The following is a 22575-nucleotide window of genomic DNA, read 5'->3' on the forward strand; positions in this document are numbered from 1 at the left end:
TTAAATGCAATGTTTAAGAAGCTTTCGGGAAAAGTGTCTTGTAGCATAATGGCACGTATGGGTATAGATTCGATTTTCAAGTTGTGCTGTGCGCTGAAGCTGGAGTTGGGTGATACCAACTTGTGCATTAAGGGAGAGGTTTTTAAGAATTCTCATCTGATTTATAACGATAAACTCTTAATTAATTTGGAAGACGGATACTGTTAGAAAATAAATGACGTCTACATCTGTTTCAGTCAATCAGGTTAGAACTATCATAGGGTTTTTAAATGCTAGTTAAATGCCCCTTATTTAAATCTCCCTCCCCTCGACCCAAATCCACTGAGGTAAAAGTACCTCGTGTGTCAGAGAATGTGACAGTTGCTAGTGGACAAAAACAGTGAATAAAACAATTTTTTTTATTCATTCTTTTTTTTGTACAGTTTAATAGAAAATGTAGTTATTCAGGTTTAAATTTTTAAATGAATGTTATATTGAGGAACTTTGCTATAAATGTGTTTAACAAATCTCTTTTTTTCCTTCAGTGTTCCTAACTAGCGTGAGACGATCAATAAAGTTGCCTCTTTGTTTTGATTGGCTGAATATATTGTACTTTTTCCAATCCTGCATTAGGTTAAGACAAGTTTTTAACAGAACAGACTTGAGTCATTGTACAGCAAAGCCAAGCAGAACAGATGTTGGGTTTCTCTGTGCTGACGCAAGAGACATGAGTCACTCACAATGTTAAAGGATCATTACATGTTAATTTCTTAAATGGCTCGCTCCAAAAAATACAATAATAAACAGAGTGTAAAAAAAAAAAAAAAAAAACTTCCAGCCTGGTTTTGATCGTACAGGTGATACTCAGGTGCATAAGCAGTTTAACGTTATTACTGAATGCAAACAGATTTCCAGACGTCAAATCCGTGAGGTGTCGCGTGTCCTACTCACAATAAATCCTCTTAGTTGAAGTGGGAAGATTTAGAGCAAGCTTCTAAACAGGAAGCGGTGTGAAGTCCTCCACAGCTTCAGCTCATATGAGAGACTTGACCAGCGCCACCATATGATCCACACCACATGCGACGTCCACCACATGACCTGGTACAGTCACCTGCAAAAACCGTGCACGTGTCAAAACATTTGCTCCTATTTTGTTGTGTCTATGTTGAACATTGAATGTCTTTATGTCTCACTCAACAGTGGTGGTTAATATGAAGTTCATATGAAAGTAGTCCTTGTCTCTGAGATGCCCCAAGTGCTTGTTCATAAGCAGCTAAAATTTGAAGCTGTTATGGTGTTATATTTAATCTCTGGGGGAAAAACACGTCTCACACTGAAAGCCAACTCGTTTTAAGTCCTGAAATCAGACTTAATATTGATTGAAATTGCAAGTCTTTCTCCACTAGCACATACGTAGTGTATCAGGTTTGAGAATGATAAGAGCGAAGAGGTTTACGGTCGGTTTGCAGCATACGAACCCGCCATGGAAAATACTGATCGTCCCGTTTCCCGATGCCAAGACATCCTCGCACGTTCTTGCCCCAGACAAACAGCTCACCGCGATCTGGAAAAATAAATAAATCAACAAGCAGAGCTCTTACTAAATCCCCAAAAGAGGAATCACAATCAGTTAAAACATGATCGTCAAAAAAAAAGCTGCGTGTCTTCAATAATCAATAATTCATAGATTTTTTTTGTGTCACAAGCAGTGTTTTTTTGCACTTCTTACAAATATTTCTATAGTAATAATTATTTAGAAAGGTAATCAGAAACAGATAAAAAAGCATGACGTTCTATAATTAATAACGCATTATAAATTGCTGTGGTGCAAAAGGAATAAAACACTTCAGGAGAGAATAAGGACAAAAGCAGAAACTAACTCTGATCCCGTCAAGACGCATCACATCACACTGTTGATTATTTTCTAATAAAACGATATCCGTCTCCGACGTGTTCCAATCATTTTGGACGCAACATTTTATGCAAACCATTGCAAATGCTCGACTAGGACTACATGCTAAGCCTTACCTGTGATGGCTGCAAAGTGGTTGAGGCCACAGCGAATGTGAGACACTTTAACCATTGGGTTGAATTCAGATTTCCCAAAAAGTGTCGACGGCACTTTCTCTGGGGTCTCTGCTTCAGAGAGATTAGGCCCTTTTCCCAGGATTCCATATCCCCACACAAATACTTCTCCATCCTCTGCAAACAAACATCTACTATGTAATCATGAGAACGCAGAAAGTTTTTTTGAACAAACCAGGACACAATACAGAAATAAATCACTTCAGTGGAATCAAAAAATCCAAACATCTCCAAACACACAAACAGTTGGTTACTGTAGCTTAACGATGGTCGGCAAAACAAACGTGTCGTTTCCATGCAAAATCAGGGTGCTCACCGTTGAGTACAGCGACCTGTGTTCCTCCACATGCTGCCTGTGTCACCTTACCTACTCCTTTAAGAGGAAGCAGACGTGGAAAGCTGACCTACAAAATGTGGGGGAAATTACAGAGGTGTGCGATGAGAGTTCACATTTCTTAAATATCATGTAATAGTACACAGGGATTCTCTATCTAACCCAAGGTTAATAAACAGATATAAAAAGGTTCTTTTATTATGTTTTCTGTAACCTTTATTTAACTTGTAAGGAGTCTCCAGTATCAGTATTCTTTTTTTCACCATTGGAAAGTCATAACATGAAAAGCTCTATTGCAAGATACTTTGCAAGTTGGAGCTACCTTTATAATTATTAGTAAACAATACAAACTGCATGTTTAAACATCTGCTTGTTTGCCTTCGAACCTGTGTGGTGTCGGTGACGGAGGCGAGTTGTCGGTACTCTGAGTTCCCCCAGCCAAAGACATGACCTTCTTCGGACACGGCCAGGCTGCAATCTCCATACGTGCTCACCTGCTGAACTCTGACCCCTTCCAGGTCACCACCGACTCGGACAGGTAACGCAGACTTGTTATGATGGCCGAGACCTGAGGGTTAACGCAACAGCCGATTGAGTCCTGCTGGTTTCATATCACTGATAACTCACTCAGTTACAATCCCAGGCAAGTCTAGACAGGAGGTCAAGCTTCAGTGGGGCAGGTGTCTGAGAAAGCCTCTGAGAAAAAGGAAGTAGCAAGATGAAGGACACTGACCTGTCTGTCCATCCGCCCCCCAGCCGCAGGCATACACAGATCCTGATTCATTCAGAAATAAACTGTGGTCCTGCCCACACACCACCTAGAGGACATGACAGTTAATTTACCAAATAAATGATTTACAGTGTATGAGTAGGAACACTATTATATTTAGTTCAATGCAAATGTTATTGCTCCAGTAAAGGCAACCTCTGCAGTAAACTATAAAAAAAAAAATCCTTCAAATGTTAAGCATATATAGATACCTTTGAGCACATATATAGTCTATATAGTATAGTCGTAATTAGCTCCATAAGCCTTACTTCTAAAGCAGGTCAAAAATTATCATTAGATTAAAGAAGCCTACACTGTAATACATTTTCTGACTCTTCAAACGTAAACACGGGCACCTATCATTCCCCAAAAAAGATGCTCACAATTTCCGCCGTGAAAAATGTGATGGCATTTATGGGGAAGTACGTAACTCAAGGCAAGGTCCGGAAAACCAAATAAAGTCTTAGACAGACCTGCGAGAAGATTTAGCTCTGTCGTGCTGTGCAGCGATGCTTCTACAAACGTGATCGGCATGAAAGAGTCACCAGAAACCTCACCCGAGACCTCATCACATAAATGCTCTTAAACTCTTAAGTACGCAAAAATATATTGAGACAACTCAGAGGCATTTTGGAAGTGAGTGCTGTGGACTAATGGAGCTTTTTGGCCTTAAAAGATTTGAGAAGTAAAAATCATGAACAAAATCAAGGCAGATCATGGCTCCTTTCAAAGAAATAATTCCCCACTGTGTCCTTTTAACAGAGTTTATTGATTTGACTCATTCCTTTTCCCCATGATTGTTTAATAAAAAGAAATACGTTTTGCTGATAAAACCTCCGGTACAGATGCATTCACCCACCTGAATAACTCGACTATCAAATCCCTCTATCTTGTGGACAACATGGCTGCCACTGCAAAGAGGACAGGAAATAAGACATGAACACACTGAAGCATCATTTTCAACATGATCTTTCAAACATTCATGGACATCTTAACAAAATTACTCCACGAGGTCATTTCAATCCTTTAAAAGTCTTGCCCTTGAAAAGTACGACACCAACCTGTAAACTTCATCCTCAATAATTTTCCTTCCACACTGGCCATAGGCATTATTACCCATGCTGAACACTGGAGCGAGAAGAAAACAAAAAATTAAAAAAAAAAAAAATAAAATTAAAATAGGTATAAGGGTTGTTGATTAAAGTAAGAACGTCCAAGAAGTCTAATTTATGCTTTAGTTTAAAGAAGATCTGTGCTCACATACAAAGGCTAACAGGACAAATGAGGGATCAGATCAATTCATCCATCCATAGAACCATCCATCCATCCATACAACCATCCATCCATGTAATTCTGTAGCTAATATTTAGCATATAAAATGCAGACACTGATCCAGCTCTCTCAGATCTCGCTTACCTCCTTCAGAGTCTGTGAGCACTAAAGAGTGAGCTCGACCACAGGAAACCTGTAGGACGCGTGTCTCCTGAGGGTTCTCCAGCGGCAGAGACACAGCGGATGGCTCCAGGACATATTCATAACTTTTATCTACAAGACCGATCAAATAAACAAAGAAACAAACTGACTAATTCATTTATCTAATAGGCTTCTAACTCGCCTAACACATCATGATAGAAATATTAGAAAAACAAAAGGTGGAATTCTGATTTGTCATCTCATTGTGTTCATCTTGTGATCTCAAACCCAAATGTCTTATTTATTGTGGAGTAAAAACAAAAGAAACTGCCCTGTTTTTCCCAAAACTTTTGGAGGGAAATGTATGTGATGACAAAGCAACACACAGTTTGTGCTTTGTATATTTTATGGAGATTTGTTCCCAATGGATGTAAAACATTTTACCTTGAATCTAGGCTTTTCTAAAAAAATAAATAAATACAAAATAAATAATAATCTGCACACATCAATGTTATGTGCAAGCTGGAACAAAGGCGGTCACAGCTGATTTTCCAACATGAGTCAACTCTGATTCATCTCTTCTTACTCAACGCTGGTTTGGGTAATTCCTCTAGGAGGAATTTAGCGCACTCACATTAACGACAGTTTTTACATGTTAAATGCAGAACGATATCAAACCCTAAAGGCAGAATTCAGTTTCAGTCCAAGCTGAGACACATACAGTTCAACCAGTGGGCTTTATTAAATAAATCATTCATCTGAATAAACTTCTCTGCATCTCATAAAAGGTCTAAAATATTCCCTTAACAGAAGGGAACAGTAATGATTTACAGTAATGAGTATTACATAAATGGTTTTAAAATAGAGGAAAATAACGTCATGTGAAGCTCTTCCCACACCAATGTTGACTCTTTTCCAAAAACAAAAGCCTGAAGTGTTTAATTCCTCTTTCTTATACCACATAAAATAATTTTTTCTTTTTTAAAAACTTTTTTTCGTACGTGGAATGTCCTCAGGTTCCTCAAGTGACATTAAAACAGCTATCATTTGCTTATAAGCATCATTCGCTTATGAAAATTTCTCTGTATCTCTTTCCACTAAAACTGTCTATTTTTATTTGACTTTCTGATGTTTTGCTTAACTACAGCCGCACGGGCATACGCACACATACACTCACTAACAGACAGAGCTCAGCTGTGGTGTAGTGAGGAAAAACATACGCCGGTCGTGTTGGGTGCGTTGGAAGCCCAGCTGGGAATCTTTGTTGAGGCCCATACCCCACACTTTGGTGATGTCTTTTGTTTTCGATGCCAGTAATGTGAAGCCATAACCACAGGCTGCTGAAGAGATCTGAGGAAGAAAAAAAACATCCTAATAACAGCGGCACAGACACCCATGGAAACACTACATTTAAATATTAGAATTTTTTTTTAACTAAATACATATATAAACACATGAATCTATCTATCTATCTGCCTATCTATCTCTATCTATTTCTCACTATCTGTCTATCTCTATCTATCTATCTGTTAATCTCGATCGATCTCTATCTATCTATTTATCTGTCTGTCTATGTATCTATCTAGCTATCTATCTATATCGATCGATCTCTCGCTATCTATCCGTCTGTCTATCTATCTCTATCTGTCTGTCTGTCTATCTATCTTATAAGCTCATATAATCTCAGTGACTGGGAATTTTTTAAATAATTCTTTGAATAAAAGTTTTTTAATTATCCTTTCTGTGAGATTTAAAATTTAAAATAGCAGGAAAAAAAAAAAAAATCAGGGGAAAAAAAAACCCTGATTAATCCCATCCTAATAACACGAGGTGATTAAGGACATTCTGATGAGTTCATTTAAAAATGACTACCAGTTTACTTTAAACCTACAACCTGAGTTACAACTTTAGTGCTCATTAGTTACGATCAAATCTTTCGTGATTCGTCAAATCTTTTGGAAAAGAAATCTTTCCAAATAACAGACAAAATGAGCGAAAATACTTTTCTCCTTTCTGTGACGTAAGAAACTGAAATGACGCAGCTTCCGGTTGAACGTGCGCCTCATGGAGCGGTCCAAATTTCTCAGGGGGGGGGGTGTTTGGAATGGACGAGACGTTTAAACTACGAAATGCTTTTAAAAAAATGATGGATTTTTATTATTTCCGGTTCAAGCGGCACATTTGTTGTTTTGACCTTTTAAGCAATACCTTTTGCTCCGTGTCGAGGCGGTAAGGGGTCAGTTGGTATTTTCTCGGCTTTTTCCTGCCGCTGTCAGGAACCACAAAACTGGGAATGCCGAGCGCTCCGGTGTAGCTGAAGCCCCACACAAACACTTTCTCACTGGGCTTCCTGCGCTCTCCTACATAGCGGAATACGGGCACTTCGTCTCGGGCTTCTCTGTCTCTGCTTTTCGCTACGGAGGAAAATAAACGGTAGCTCAAAACAACTCGGGGTCGAACACGAGAACAAATGAACGCCATGACGATATTCACCAGAGCTAGCAAGCTACATGGAGTATCTATGAGTCTATATAATAATATTAATAATAATAGCTTACTAATGTTACATTATATAAATAAAAGACGACCTCTTGTGCTCATCAACGATATAAATATATATTTATTTCTTTTCATAACCCTCACTAATATATTACTAGAAGTTTATACTGTTTACTGGTACTCTATTTTGAGTCATGCTCTCTCACGGAGGCTGCCATGACACTTGGTTTCCTGCGTTTGGATTGGCGAGTAGCAGCCTGACGTCATGGTTTATGATCCAATCAGCGGTGAGATTGTGAACTGGAAGCGTAGGGGGTCAGAATAGAAAAGTGTGTAATGTTGTAGTTGACCGATAGAGGGCGTGTGATCTCTGTTTTCTAAGTAGATTAAAAACGCAATTGTGGTCCTTAGAAATTGTGTAGGTTTGACAAACGTGGACTGTAAATAGTTATAGGAAAATAATCAACTTTGGGGTTGTAACAGAAATAAACAGACCTACCCTGTAATTATGCATGACCTATAAACTCCATCCTGTTAGATACAATTACGCACTCAATCTATTTAATATAATTTATATTTTAAATATCTGTCCTATCAATATTTATATAAATGCTCATAGTCAAACATTTATTTAACAGTTCAGGTTCAGGGTCGCCACACGACCTTCCTGACACGACCCTCCAGTTTTATCCGAGCCTCGGATCAGTAATGAGAGTGAAGTCTTCAATGGCCGTGTTAACTCCCTGGCCAGGAATCAAACCTGGGCCACGGCAATGAGAGTGTGGGAGCCTGCTGCAAGACCACCAGGAGTTATTTGCTGATACCATTAATAGATAAAGCAAGTTAAAGAGTTGCTTCCAAACAGAGGAGAAATACAGCCTCTAAATGTAAATGTTTGTCTTATATCAGTCATTTATTTTGAACAATAAGACATATCTAGTCTGTTTGTATAATGTACAGTTTACAAAGTTTAAGTACAACGATTGTACCACAACGGCTTTAACAGTTTAATGTCCCAAAGGCACTGCATACAATGAATGACAAAGGATATGTATATATATGTGTATATATATATATATATATATATATATATATATATATATATACACGTATATATATACACGTATATATATACATACGTATATATATATATATATACACGTATATATCTATATATAATTTTTTTATTTATTTATCTATATTAAAGTACAATTAAAAAACTCTATAGCTTATTGAAAACAACATATGCATTAATTCTTACACAAAGCTTAAAACTGCTACAATCCTCGTTACTTACAGAGCTGGAGCACAGAAGTGAAGCTTTCTCTGGGCTTTGCTAATATTTTTAAGCTGCCAGACCTGTAGTTCCTTAAACAACATTGTTTTTTGTGGCATTCACAAATACAAATCAGATTTGCTTGAGCAGGGAAATAAAATCATGCTACTGTTTCATGCCATACAACCTCTTTGCAACAAAAAGTCTCAAGAGTCATGCTTGACGCATTGACTAGGCCACTTCAGTTGGCATGGATGCTGATTCTCTTGCGTGTGTTCTCCGTGCAGCGCTCCATAATGAGCTCATGGCTAGGCCTTGGAGGTATTTTTGGGGTTTTCTTTGCCTCTTCTTTTATGGCAGCTTCTTTTGCATTGTCTTCTATTCACAAATAGAACAAATGCAATTCAAACACTTGAAATGTGAAATAACAGGTAATGAAAAGTGAAATAAAAATCTTTTGAGAAACTAGTATGTGTAAATCTGTCAAGCAGAAACTCACCTGGATTTTCCTCTGCCGTAGATTTGGAGTTTTTCCTCGGCTGGGACAAGAGTCTCCCTCGCTGCTGTAAGAATTTGCGACTCTGTCTGCGGTATGTGTCTTGGCTGATTCGTTGGCGACCTTTGGCATGGATGCTCTGGGCGTTGCGTATAGTCGATCTGTGGAGCAAGACGAAAACATTGTTTAGGAGAAACATGGTAATATCAAACAATCTCATGCAGCTAAGACTCTGACAGTTATTTGGATTATATGGAATTATATGGTTCTACATTGCTTTTAAATTGCTTCGAAATGGAACATTTTATGATTCTTCAGAAGAGACACTGAAGAACCATTAGGCTAGTGGATGGAATATTTTTATGAGTGTACTCTAGAATATTAGTAATACAAATTATGGCACAAATGGTTCTTTGAGGTTTCTTTAGATGGTTATGTGTTCAACTTCTTAAAAATATTCTACTTGGAACATTGATGCATCCTGCATGGAATCTATTCCCCAAAGTGACAAACCGGAAGAACTGGACACTAGATTGTTGAATAGTTAAAGGTATATAGATTGATAATCATGCCAATCTTACCTCCTGGGTGGTGGAGTGTTCCTGTTGGTAGGGCTACTTACAGCCTCCACTTCCTTTCTTTCCCCGGTACTCCAAAGGAACATGGAGGGGTAGTGCCCTGTCTCCTCTCCTTTTCTGTCAAGCAGACAAATTGAGTGAAGTGTGAAACTCAATCTTTGCCACTCTGCTTTCTAGAGTTAGTCATTTCCACAATTATAAGCCAGAGTAGTCCAAAGAAGGCTTGTCTCATACCTGACCACCCACCAGCCATCCAGTAGCTTATGGATGACCTCAACGATTTCTCCAACCTCTAGGCTGATCTCATCTTCCTCCGCTGCTTTGTAGGCTTTTGTGGTTTTGTACAGCTCTCCTGTTGGATATAAGCATCAACAGATATGATTTATTTGCATCAGTATCACCTTACAATACTTCTCATTTAACAGTCTTTCAGTAATTCTGTGAGAAAATGTATTCAATGGAGAAAACCAAACTAAAATTTGTAACTGGTAAAATCTTAGATAACAAATGTTCTTCAGATTTACCAATGTACACTGGTAAAGGGCAATAAATAATAAACTACCAAGTACATTTGTGGTTGATTTACTGTTGATGGCATTCACAAATCTCCATAAATGGGGAAAAATGACAAAGCTGAAAATGACAAAATGATAACTAAATGGTGAAACTTTGCCTTATACTTACTTCCTCACTGGCTTTTATATGGTCTATTTCTTTGTATAGCAAGTCTTATTTGTACTTATATGCGTTTCCTTCGGATTGTAGTCTTACAATAAAAGTCACACGATCAAAAAGTCTCCTTTTATGTAATTTTACAGTCTCAATAGGTCTTGTATTTTGTTATCATAAAATTTCTTTTGCAAAAAAAAAAAAAGAAATGTTCGTATCCAATTTGATGAAAGAGGACCCTACATTCCGGATCACAATCTTAACAGCACACTGACCTGCATAATTGGGCTCCTCCTCCTCAGACTCATCAGGTTGATCTAGTGGTTCTAGATAGGAGGCTGGAGCCCATCCTCTCTGTGTTTCACACTGGCAGAACCACCAACCTAAAGACAAAAAAAACACACACATCGTATAATATTACATGTTACATATATTTATATATTATATATATTTGTTGAACTTTTAAAATTGGACAAATATAGTATGAGAATTCCATTCTTTCCTCACCATTGGAACTTTTCTCCACAATGTCCACTAAATCTCCTGCTTTCAGGTTGAGCTCATACTTTGAGGTTTTGCTGTAATCTGCAATCACTCTGTAGGTTTCCAGCATGATTGGACCTGTGATTTCTACAACACACAAGAAAAATCAGACCATCGAACAGGTGAGGATAAAGTAGACAGAAAAACAGATTCTCAACTCTTTAACATCAACTCTTAAGAGAGACAAACTGCAGAAGTCTTTAGGGTTCTGAGTCTGAGAATATTACCAGAGGTGGTGGTCCTTGCTCTATCCCTGGACAGGACAAAGGTCTCGTTACGTTTTTGTCTGCAAATACAAAGCATATGAGTCTATGAGACATTCATTTTCTTTATGAACTAATGAAGTCATTAATTGCTTTAGACTTACAGATGAGGAGCTGGTGGACTCTCATCATCTGGCCGTACTTTAAAGAAGTCTCTGACTAGCTGACAGTGGGAGATCTTTGAAGGCAGGTTAAGCAGTGTTTGAAAGTATTCCGACAGAGTTCCTTGTCTGGTCTCGGCTGATTTCTGGCTGTCGAGCCATTTTGGAGCTGCAAAAGCACATTTAGTGTTTTTTGGGGGTTTTTTGCAAAGTAGATTTCACAGAGTACATTTTTTGTATTTTGCAACTTGGTAAGCACTTCAACTTCTCTTTTTCTAGCTTGTTGAAACACACATGATACAGACTGACAGGTGTGCAAGCTGTGGGAAAGTCCACAAGTTTCGATTTCAGGACAGTAATAAATTCATGGTAGTGTTTGACAGAAATGAAAGTCCTTTCCAATGTTGCAAAATCCACAAAACACACATGGACTTTTAAGATTTAAGATTTGCTTTGAACTTAAAGGACTTTACAAACACACTGTGAATATTCTTATTCTACCTGAAATACACTGATCTAATAGCAGATGTGACAATATAAGGACACGTTTACAGTGTCTGACACTGAACCGAGCTACATCTGTGAATTTATGTTATTAAAGTAATGGCAGTAGATGATTTGGATATTAATGCTGGTTTTGAAGGCAACTCTCTCTTTGATATAAACTAATAAAATAGAAGCAATTTGATTACAAAAATACAATGCAATCTTACAAATTGTTCTTACCTGGCAAAGTTGGAATTATACGATCTTTAGGATCGATGTCACCTGCCTCGATCGGGAACATCTCCTTTAGAGATTTCTACATAAGCAAAAAATTCAACAAAGGTTGAATTTGGTGGACAATCAGGGTGTTATATTTTATGTACAAGGAGTGAAAAATATTTTACAGTTAATTATTTACCGTATAAATGAAATATGAGAAATAAGAGCAGTAACAGACTTACGTGAAAAATATGAATTTCTGGATATTTTCTGTAGATCAGTTTTTCCGACAGATCGCTCCATTTCACCATGACCATGTACACCTTGTATGTTACATAAACAAGCAACATTTGTAAATTCATCCTCGTCAAAACTATTTAAACTTATGCTACGTATTGAAACATGCTAAAAAAAAAAAAGAAATACAGCACACTTTACTTACATAATGTTGGCTTGGATAGAACCTTTTCTCAAAGCCCAAAAGCTCTATGTGTTGCACATATAGTTCTGCCATCCTGAACACAGACAAGACTCTGTAGAGAACAGCATTAAAGTAGAGGAAAACAACATGCTGGTATTTATAGGATCTACTTTCACAGAGGAAATCTGTGACGTGACAGTAGGTGGAGTGTAGAGGTTTCCTCCTTTTACTTGCACACTAAAAGCGTGTGTTTTTTGAAATGTTGAAGGTTTCCTTTAATCTCGATATGATATATATTATTCAAAACATGTTGTGTGGAACACAACTGAAAACACCACCCTTGATGTAATTATTGCATTAAGAGGGAAATGTTCTTTTAAGCAATTTTTCATTGTGTTGTTAAATGCAGTTTAGTTATTTATTGACCATAGTGAATCTTTAACTCAATGATTACACAGAGCCAAACCAAAGAAGTTGGTAAACATTTACATTCTAAATAACGGCATTGTTTCAGGAGATAATAAATCAATCTCCTGTATACTGTAAATGCTTTTCATAGCCAAGACAGCCTGCATATATTCTCAGAAACTGTATATTACAAAAAAAGGAGAAGGAAAAAAACATGCAAGACTCTGCAGTTGCTTCAATACCTATGGCATCACTTTGTGCATTATAAATTTCAGTTTGGTTTGGTTTGTTTCAACATGGAAAGGAACTGCAGCTACATTATTACAGACGTGCAGGAACTCACGTCCTCATGTATTGAGGAAGAGTTTACTTTTTGCTTGCTTCAACTGTGACAATGTTTCATTGGTTATGCTTGACTAGAAGCAGATGCTTCCTTGATGATAAAAAAAAAAACAACCCTTTTTATTTCTATTTCTTTCTCTATCGCTCTGTTTTGCAAAATGCTTCAAAAGTGAATATATTTTGATTATAGTCACATTTATCTTAACAAATCAACGGTTTGATACATTTATTATGACTATTCAAATTGTCCTGTTCTATTGCAAGATAAGAGTAAAAATGTCTAGAAATAGGTTTAATATATTTTAATGGGAAATACTAGATCACTTTATTATTTCAGTTATAACATTCACAGAGTTTTCTCAGTGAATTTCTTTAAGAAATTAGTTTAAAAAACTGTCTATTTAGTGGCTTTAGTCTTGATTTATAAATTCCTTTTCCTTTAAAAGTCTTGTTTGGTGTCTTCAGCCTGTATAGCTTAATTACACACCCCTTAAATTAAACGTGTTGCTTGTAACATCTGTGATGAACTGTAACATCTGTGCTACTGAACTACTAAACTTTTCAGGGATACAGAGGAAATCTTTAGCAAAACAGAGCTGCTAATTACTCCCTTAATGAGTTGTACAAGTAGGAGGGGTGCACTTATTTTTGCACAACTGGCTTTGAATGTTGAATGTACATTTTGGGGAATGTTTCATAAACAATCAACCAGACCAGTTTTACCTGCAAGATATTAAAATACTGAACAGCCTCTTGTCCTTTTCCACTTTTACTGCAGGTTTCTGTCATTAATCTGTTCAGTACATAACTGATAGTCTGCTTCTTTCAGACATCCCAACCTGCAAAAAAAGTATTTTCTGGGAGGTATAACGAAAAAATAAAAAAACAGTTTATGGTTTGTTCATGTTAGTTCACAGTGCATTGACTAATGTTAACAATATTTGAATAATGTATTGTTCAAATTAACATTAACAAAGATAAATAAATGCTTTATAAGTGCAGTTCATTATTAGTTCATGTTAACTAATGTAGTAAACTAATGAACCTTATTGTAAAGTGTTACCCAATTATTTGTTAATTATATTAAAATATGTAGATCACTTTTACTATTTATATAAGATGAGGATGAAATGAAACTTCTTGTAGTCACATCAACATGTGTTTTACAATCATTTACCCCGCCATGGGCAATGCTGAAGTCACTGTTACAAACTGTACAGAGTACAACATTGTCATTGTGTTTAACGCTTATAAGACGGGGACACTTTTGTTTAGTCTGGCGTAAATTGTGTCTTACACTGTGGTTTTTTGGGGCACTCTCACTCTGCCATGGGTCATGATTGTGTAAAATGTGTCTTATACTGTGGTTTTTTGGGTCACTCTCCCTCTGCCATGGGCCATGATGGTGTAAACTGTGTCTTTACCTCTACTCAATACAGCACACAAAAATAAAATAATAAAATAATGATTGATTATGTGTAATGATTCTATAGTGTTAGTGAGCTGTAAAAGTTTTCCACCACAGGAAAGTCATCAGGACAGAAGTCTGTGTACTTAGCAGTTTTACTGTAACATGACAAACTGCATTTGAGGAGGAAATGCCTGCAAGAAAATGAGACTTTTTAGCTACCACAGCAAAAGCATTAAGAGGAATTGACTTTTTTTGTCTCTGACGTTTCACAACAGTGAATGTATGAGGTGTTGCTCATTCATAAAGGAAAAATTGTAATTATTGGAAAATTCGTTTTGTGGTTGTGGCATAGGGTCACTCAAATACTTTGATTCAGTTTGCATGGTATATGGTTGGGTCTCAGTTCAATCCTGAGATGTAGTTAGTGTCTTTGGGGCATTTAACACAGTTCTCACAGTCCTTCTGGGTGCTCTGGTTTCCTCCAATAGACACCTGTTCCCTCCAAACATAGCTTATAAGTGGCTACACAAAATTGCCACTGCATGCGAATGAGTGTGATTTTATGTGGTTTTGATGGTAACGGTAACATCCAGCCACATCAAACCACTGTGTCATCATGTCTGTCAAATAGCATACTTGCCTATCTCAGGCGTCATTGGGCATCAAGGCAGGATACACCCTGGACGGAGTGCCAACCCATCGCAGGGCACACACACACTCTCATTCACTCACGCACTCACGCACTGCGGACAATTTTCCAGATGCCAATCAACCTACCATGCATGTCTTTGGACCGGGGGAGGAAACCGGAGTACCCGGAGGAAACCCCCGAGGCACGGGGAAAACATGCAAACTCCACACACACAAGGCGGAGGCGGGAATCGAACCCCCAACCCTGGAGGTGTGAGGCAAACGTGCTAACCACTAAGCCACAGTGCCCCCTTACTCCTGATTATTGAGTTATATTTCTTAAAGACTGCACGTTTCTCAACACATACTGTAATTGAATGTATTCAGAGTCAAAGCAAGGCCTAACTCAAACAAAGATAAGAATGAGTTTTGATGAACTAAAATTCTTTTCACTCACAACAATTTCTCATTTTTAATCTGGCTGATTTATTTCTGTCTGGCAGTAGAGTTAAAGTATCTCTACACTAACTTTGGTAACATTTGGTACAGTTCGGTCTATATCAGGTACAATCATGTATATCTACTAGCTGTGGTTGGGAACTCTAACAACAGGAGGAAATCAACTCTTCTCATTTTCAAAAGTGGAAGTCACTAGGTTAGAAAAGTAACAGGATATTAGAATGTTGCCAGCAAACAAATGAAAAAAACTATAGGGGAAATTTTTAAGTACGTTATATAGATTTCCCCTAACATTTCCAAAGTAATCCACTGTGTTATGTTAATAGAAAACTCCTCATGATATTCAATATGTTTATATGATTTTATTGAAATATTTGTGATTTGTAATTTATTGATATTGGAACTGATTTATTTGTTGGTGCTGAGGGTTAAATCAATAATGTGACAAACACCACTAACAGCAGCTAGTCAAAAGAGCATTGTGGGAAAACGTTAAGCATGAAGTGAAAACAGACCAACATGTTGTTGAAACCTTAAACAAATACATTCCATCATCTTTATCATTACAACAAATGAGTAATGTTTGAGTGTCATGAGTAACCAAGAAACAAGTAACCTATTGCACAATTACTGACAAAGTAGCAGAAATGTCCATCTCAGAAAATGTGTCATGAAAATCATTGAAATTAAAGCACATACAGTAAGTCATATGAGCGGCTGTCACACAAATCTTTAACGTCACATTAGGAGAAGCCATGTGTACAGATCTTCTAAGAGACATGGTTGAGGTCTCTCATAGTAATGTATACCGTGCTGACAGGCTTGGGAAATATACAGTGGATGTTTTGGTGGCTGAATTCTGGTAAACAAACCTGGCTTTAAAAACAGTCCCTAACAGTCATTAACACTTACTAGCCTACAAATCGGGTAAGTGGTAGTCCCAAGTAATCCCAGGACCACCAATCTGCCACTGCTGGGTTCTTGAGCAAGGTCATTAACTGCTCAGTTGTATAAAAAAATAGATAAAATGTAAGTCACTCTGGATAAGGGCATCAGCCAAATGCCATGAAGCTAGGTGAGGAATTTGCATTGTATTAAATGGAAGTGAAATAAATAAACTAAAAAAAGGTTAGGACACATGCAAAAGAGAAAAACTCTCTCACTCACTCATTTTCTACCGCTTATCCGAACTACCTCGGGTCACGGGGAGCCTGTGCCTATCTCAGGCGTCATCGGGCATCAAGGCAGGATACACCCTGGATGGAGTGCCAACCCATCACAGGGCACACACACACACTCTCATTCACTCACACAATCACACACTGCGGACAATTTTCCAAATGCCAATCAACCTACCATGCATGTCTTTGGACCGGGGGAGGAAACCGGAGTACCCGGAGGAAACCCCCGAGACAATTTTCCAGAGATGCCAATCAACCTACCATGTTGGACTTTGGACCGGGGAGGAAACCGGAGTACCCGGAGGGAGTACCCGGAGGAAACCCCCGAGGCACGGGGAGAACATGCAACTTCACACACACAAGGTGGAGGCGGGAATCGAACCCCCAACCCTGGAGATGTGAGGCAAACGTGCTAAACTCCTTACTCCTGATTATTGAGTTATATTTCTTAAAGACTGCACATTTCTCAACAAATACTGTAATTGAATGTATTCAGAGTCAAAGCAAGGCCTAACTCAAACAAAGATAAGAATGAGAACGGGGAGAACATGCAAACTCCACACACACAAGGCGGAGGCGGGAATCGAACCCCCAACCCTGGATGTGTGAGGCAAACGTGCTAACCACTAAGCCACCGTGCCCCCCATTCAGGAAAACTATAACTAAATATTGTATATACAAGAGTGGGAAAAATCCTGAAAAATTATACTTAAGTAAAAGTGTACATAATTAATAATCATACTAATCTTACTCAGTTAAAGTGGAAACTACAAACTGTGGTGTTTTGCCTGAAAAACATCATTCAGTCTGTAGCCCACACTCTATATATTGCTAATTTTTCATAAGTTAAGCGTCATTAGCTAGAATTACACAATATACTTAATTTATTTATCATCAGTCTTGATACTTGTCTAATTTTACAACTTCTAATACTGACGTCAAGCCATGTGGGGTGCATAGCAAACATGTGGAAGAAGGTGCTCTGGCCAGATGAGAGCAGAATTGAACTTTCTGACCTAAATGCAAAACGCTATGCGCAATCTGACTGAGATTGAGCTAGTTCCCTTTTGAGTCTGGTATCTGATGCCATGTCATTTAAGAGAGCACTTTCTTACCACTTTTGCCTCTTTCTTTATCTTTAAGGAACTAAAGCTACACCCTGATTCCTGTAAAGCTGCTTTCAGAAAAAAAATCATTTTACTGTAAGAAAATATTTAACAGTGAAGTCACACAGACACCCAACCATGTTCCGTTCAACATGCAGTGTTTTTTTTTAATCCCTGCTCAGTTCTCTTTTTTACTGTCTGAATTGTGAAATCTGCTTTCATCTAAAATCACATTCTTTCTGGATGTTTCCTGTTGCATAAAATGGGGATGACCCAGTACTGTATATACCCACATAACAACTTGCATGACAAATAAACAAGCATTTCCCAACCAAGAGCAGAAAGGTGAAAAGTCAAAAGACCTATAAATATGAATATGGCGTAATACAGCTTTGTCAGACTGTGTAATTTCACACACGAAAATGAATAAAAATAAAAAAAATCTGTTAAATCTGGAATATTGGTATTACTGTGTTTGAATACTTGAATTCAATAGCAATAATTTGCTCTTCACTGTATAACAGACAAGGGGGGCACGGTGGCTTAGTGGTTAGCACGTTCGCCTCACACCTCCAGGGTTGTGGAGTTTGCATGTTCTCCCCGTGCCTCGGGGGTTTCCTCCGGGTACTCTGGTTTCCTCCCCAGTCCAAAGACATGCATGGTAGGTTGATTGGCATCTCTGGAAAATTGTCCGTAGTGTGTGATTGTGTGAGTGAACGAGAGTGTGTGTGTCTGTGTGTGTGTGTGTTTGTGTGTGTGTGTGTGTGTGTGTGTGTGTGTGTGCCCTGCGATGGGTTGGCACTCCGTCCAGGTGGTATCCTGCCTTGATGCCCGATGACGCCTGAGATAGGCACAGGCTCCCCGTGACCCGAGGTAGTTCGGATAAGCGGTAGAAAATGAGTGAGTGAGTGAGTGAGTGAGTGAGTGGCATTACTGTGTTTGAATACTTGAATGCAATAGCAATAATTTGCTCTTCACTGTATAACAGACAAGGGGGGCTTGTCCGTAGTGTGTGATTGTATGAGTGAATGAGAGTGTGTGTGTGTGCCCTGTGATGGGTTGGCACTCCGTCCAGGGTGTATCCTGCCTTGATGCCCGATGACGCCTGAGATAGGCACAGGCTCCCCGTGACCTGAGGTAGTTCAGATAAGCGGTAGAAAATGAGTGAGTGAGTGAGTGAGTGAGTGAGTGAGTGAGTGGGTGAGTGGGTGAGTGGCATTACTGTGTTTGAATACTTGAATGCAATAGCAATAATTTGCTCTTCACTGTATAACAGACAAGGGGGGCTTGTCCGCAGTGTGTGATTGCGTGAGTGAATGAGAGTGTGTGTGTGCCCTGCGATGGGTTGGCACTCCATCCAGGGTGTATCCTGCCTTGATGCCCAATGATGCCTGAGAATGACCCGAGATAGTTCGGATAAGCGGTAGATAATGAATGAATGAATGTATAACAGACACACACACACACACAGACTACATGCCCAAAAATATTTTAATCCCATCAGTAAATAAACACTAATATGTCTTACACATTATTGTAATTGTGTCATCATCAAGTCAAATACTGACACCAATTGCCCTCTGTGAGTTAACAGAATGTAAATAAAAACTAAGGTTGAGATATAATACTTCACTAGGATTAAATTCTACTCCTTCTTTTTCTTCTTCTTCTAATCGTTATGGTAAGAAAAAAGGTTTATTCAAGAAAACTATGGATTTCTCTGAAAAAAATACCTATTCACGTACCTATTATGTGAATAAGGATGGTCCATTGACGACCCCTAGTGGTGGATAAGATTAGGAATAAAAGTAGGAATAAAAACGAGCTCATTTGCGACATCTAGTGGTGCATCTTGGAAACTCATGTATTTTACGCTAAAAGCGTATTGTACGTATTACCGCTTAGTACAAACACCTACACAGGAAAGATGAACGCGCCGCCGGCCTTCGAGTCATTTTTGTTGTTTGAGGGTGAGAAAAAGTAAGTCTGGAGTGTTTAATTTCAAGTGTATAATCTTTATATTTCATTACCAGAGCTGCATTGTTTTTGCTTTGTTTGTGTTGAATGAACGTTAGCTAGCTAGTTAGTTAGCCAGCTAGCTAGCTAGCATGGTGAGCTTGTCGTTAGCTAGGTTAAAATTTAATTTAAAAAAAAAAAAATAATAATAAAAAAAGGGAAAGCAAATTAGAATTTCTAGACTCTCCAGGTAGATTAGACACTAGTTGAGAAATATTTATTTCATCTGAGATCAGACTTTTCAGCTAAACTGCTAGCTGTGTTGCTGAGGCATTTTCAATAATATCTCTGAAAATACATAACCTAAATATAATAATTAGCTGATTAAAAAACTGTTGTTGTACAATAAATAAATGATAAATTATAGAGGTTATTGTTTGTTAACGTAAACCTATATTTATGGAAGGAGTCTCCAGTGTTAGAGGTAAAGCTGTTACTTTTAAGTTTTCCACTAAAGGCTTCTGGTTTTCTGGTAGCACTTTTTTTTTTTTTTTTTTTTGTTGCTTAGAATAGTTTAGAATATAATGAAGGTTAGGATGGTAAAATGAACAACCGATCCGGTCACGTCACACATCCAAATTGTTGATTATTTTCCTATTACTGCAAATCATATCTTATTTTATTCCTTACTTAACTCACTACTTTTCCTCGATATTTCGCTTTCGTATCTATATAATCAGTTTATGTGAAAGTATCATATTTATTCCTTTGTAAGATTTCACTAATGTTTATCGTTGTTACAGAATTACAATAACAAAGGACACTAAGGTGCCAAATGCTTGTTTGTTCACGCTGAATAAAGAAGACCACACGCTGGGAAACATTATCAGATCGTAAGGATGATGGTATTCTCGTCATGGCTTTGATTTGATTTGCCTGTGTCTTAATTTCCATTCTTTAAATCCCCCGATGTCCTTTTTTTTTTTAAAACAGACAGCTGCTGAAGGATCCTCAGGTGTTGTTTGCTGGCTACAAGGTTCCCCATCCACTGGAGCACAAGGTTGTGATTCGGGTCCAGACGACGCCAGACTACAGTCCTCAGGAAGCCTTTACAAATGCCATCACTGATCTGATCAGCGAACTGTCGCTTCTGGAGGAAAGGTTCAGGGTGAGTGTTAATACAGTACAAGCTTTTTTTTCTCCACGTTGTAAGTAATGACACGTGATGGCACGTGCTGTTGTAGGAGAACAGTCATTTAAATGGACTGATGTGGTGCATCCCAATACAAAACAGAGTTACTGTTCTCAACACTGAAGTTCAATATTTTAGCGTTAATTTTACTCTTTCGCAAACCACTGTGCTTTTTCAATCTAGAAGTTAATAAGCCAAAATAGATGAAGCTTCTCAGCATACATAAGAAACGGCTATATCCTGAAATCTTGGTTACATCTCTTCCCTCTGACCGTTATAAAGCACCTTGACTGGACATTTCTCGCAAAGAAACATCTCAAAGAAACCTTCACCATAACGGTGATTATGTAGGTTTCTGTAGATTGTCAACCATACAAGTCCCTGTGTAACAATAATGTACTAGGGTTTGTGCATTAATATTTTAACAGATTTTTACCCTGTAGCGTAAATCACTGTCAGAGCTACTGTTGCAGAATAGAAACTGACTCATGATCAATCAGACTGAGGAATTTAACAACCCTCTCGTGGGTGTGTGATTTGGATGGATGGGCATGCATAAATCACTCACTCTCACTCACTCATTTTCTACCGCTTATCCTCGGGTCACGGGGAGCCTGTACGTATCTCAGGCACCATCGGGCATCAAGGCAGGATACACCCTGGACAGAGTGCCAACCCATCGCAGGGCACACACACTCTCATTCACTCACGCACTCACACACTACGGACAATTTTCCAGAGATGCCAATCAACCTACCATGCATGTCTTTGGACCGGGGGAGGAAACCAGAGTACCCGGAGGAAACCCCCGAGGCACGGGGACAACATGCAAACTCCACACACACAAGGCGGAGGTGGGAATCGACCCCCCAACCCTGGAGGTGTGAGGCGAACGTGCTAACCACTAAGCCACCGTGCCCCCTGCATAAATCACCCTGATAATAAAATTGATGGCTTCATTTGTTCATCTGGTTTTGTGTTAAAAAAAAAAAAAAAAAAAGAAACTTTCCTTAGACAGTAATACCCAAAATATATCTCACTAATAGTTTTGGCGTGTTTTTTTTCCATTTAAGCGACTAATCCATGTTTCCACTGATTGCAGGTTGCCATCAAAGACAAACAGGAGGGAATTGAATGAAGTAGCTCCATCAAACTATGTATGTCCACTGACGACTTCAGCTTCTTCAATGAGTCTAAGCAGCACGCTGCCAAGCTGTTTGTCTATTTCAGCTCTTCATTCTGAAGTTACTCCAGTTGAAAAAAACCCCACAAAGACTGTTGAAACTGTCTGCGAAGTCATCTTCAGTTTGAATAGTAGTGCATAACCTTTTGTATTCTGATGCTATAGTAATGTTTTTTGTTGCTTTATGTGTCAGATCTGTTCTGTAAAGCACATTTATTACGTGTAAAAAAGAATTTTTGTCATGAGTAAATGTCATTTTGATACCTGAATGGTTCAGTCAATGTTGTATTGTGTAATTGTGGTGTGGAATATGGAAATGGAATATGGAGCTGAACAACAAAAGAAGTTGCAGGAATGAGCAGTTTTTGTGACAGATTAACGCCAGATGAAAGGAACTAATGAGATAAAGAAAGTTTCTACTATTTAATATGGAGTAATATCGGAAGCTTGTCAATGCATCTTTATTTGGGAGAGGAAATATTGGTTGAACTGTTTACAGGGGAAGGTGGGATTAGTCAATCTTTCCAGGAGATTGAGAAAGGTGTAAGATTGGGATTTGTCAGATTTTTAATTAGA

The 22575-nt window shown here is 38.2% G+C and overlaps 3 protein-coding genes and 1 long non-coding RNA gene across 5 annotated transcripts; 2 read left to right on the forward strand and 2 right to left on the reverse strand.

Annotated features, from left to right (window-relative positions):
* Positions 1-296: 296 nt before the first annotated feature.
* On the reverse strand, positions 297-7203 carry rcc1l (RCC1 like). The gene is made up of 11 exons (XM_060863758.1): positions 6789-7203; positions 5801-5930; positions 4584-4712; positions 4229-4295; positions 4027-4078; positions 3132-3216; positions 2785-2966; positions 2381-2468; positions 2008-2181; positions 1458-1543; positions 297-1090 (listed from the first exon to the last, which is right to left on the reverse strand). The coding sequence occupies exons 1-11, from the start codon at positions 7059-7061 to the stop codon at positions 1013-1015; spliced, it is 1344 nt and encodes a 447-aa protein (XP_060719741.1). The 5' UTR covers positions 7062-7203; the 3' UTR covers positions 297-1012.
* A 75-nt stretch (positions 7204-7278) lies between these two features.
* Positions 7279-10223, forward strand: LOC132841405 (uncharacterized). Its single transcript, XR_009647903.1, has 2 exons — positions 7279-7366; positions 7718-10223. It is a non-coding gene; the product is annotated as an uncharacterized LOC132841405 (long non-coding RNA).
* ncf1 (neutrophil cytosolic factor 1) lies at positions 7972-12307 on the reverse strand. 2 transcript variants are annotated; one of them, XM_060863760.1, is made up of 11 exons: positions 12153-12307; positions 11953-12033; positions 11732-11807; positions 11009-11174; positions 10869-10927; positions 10606-10728; positions 10374-10481; positions 9664-9781; positions 9433-9546; positions 8855-9012; positions 7972-8730 (listed from the first exon to the last, which is right to left on the reverse strand). In XM_060863760.1, exons 1-11 carry the CDS (start codon positions 12222-12224, stop codon positions 8597-8599), a joined length of 1209 nt encoding a protein of 402 aa, XP_060719743.1. In that variant the 5' UTR covers positions 12225-12307; the 3' UTR covers positions 7972-8596. The 2 variants fall into 2 exon arrangements, with proteins under 2 accessions (XP_060719743.1, XP_060719742.1); XM_060863759.1 differs by having other exon boundaries at positions 7972-8733.
* A 7219-nt stretch (positions 12308-19526) lies between these two features.
* Positions 19527-22255, forward strand: polr2j (RNA polymerase II subunit J). The gene is made up of 4 exons (XM_060862922.1): positions 19527-19648; positions 20428-20517; positions 20618-20792; positions 21919-22255. Exons 1-4 carry the CDS (start codon positions 19596-19598, stop codon positions 21952-21954), a joined length of 354 nt encoding a protein of 117 aa, XP_060718905.1. The 5' UTR covers positions 19527-19595; the 3' UTR covers positions 21955-22255.
* The last annotated feature ends 320 nt before the right edge of the window (positions 22256-22575 follow it).

Source organism: Tachysurus vachellii, chromosome 26 (genome assembly GCF_030014155.1).
Source record: "Tachysurus vachellii isolate PV-2020 chromosome 26, HZAU_Pvac_v1, whole genome shotgun sequence".
Classification (NCBI taxonomy): Eukaryota; Metazoa; Chordata; class Actinopteri; order Siluriformes; family Bagridae; genus Tachysurus; species Tachysurus vachellii.

Excerpts from the sequence above, each read along its gene's own strand:
- rcc1l (XM_060863758.1), bottom strand. The coding sequence starts at position 7,061 with ATGGCGTTCATTTGTTCTCGTGTTCGACCCCGAGTTGTTTTGAGCTAC. Across the intron at positions 3,217-4,026 it reads TTGATAGTCGAGTTATTCAG|GTGGTGTGTGGGCAGGACCA; the intron begins GTGGGTGAATGC and ends CATGTCCTCTAG. Across the intron at positions 2,182-2,380 it reads ACAGGTCGCTGTACTCAACG|AGGATGGAGAAGTATTTGTG; the intron begins GTGAGCACCCTG and ends GTTTGTTTGCAG.
- ncf1 (XM_060863759.1), bottom strand. The coding sequence starts at position 12,224 with ATGGCAGAACTATATGTGCAACACATAGAGCTTTTGGGCTTTGAGAAA. Across the intron at positions 10,729-10,868 it reads AGCAAGGACCACCACCTCTG|AAATCACAGGTCCAATCATG; the intron begins GTAATATTCTCA and ends TGTGTGTTGTAG. Across the intron at positions 8,734-8,854 it reads TACGGCAGAGGAAAATCCAG|AAGACAATGCAAAAGAAGCT; the intron begins GTGAGTTTCTGC and ends ATTTGTGAATAG.
- polr2j (XM_060862922.1), top strand. The coding sequence starts at position 19,596 with ATGAACGCGCCGCCGGCCTTCGAGTCATTTTTGTTGTTTGAGGGTGAG. Across the intron at positions 20,518-20,617 it reads CTGGGAAACATTATCAGATC|ACAGCTGCTGAAGGATCCTC; the intron begins GTAAGGATGATG and ends TTTTTAAAACAG. Across the intron at positions 20,793-21,918 it reads TTCTGGAGGAAAGGTTCAGG|GTTGCCATCAAAGACAAACA; the intron begins GTGAGTGTTAAT and ends CACTGATTGCAG.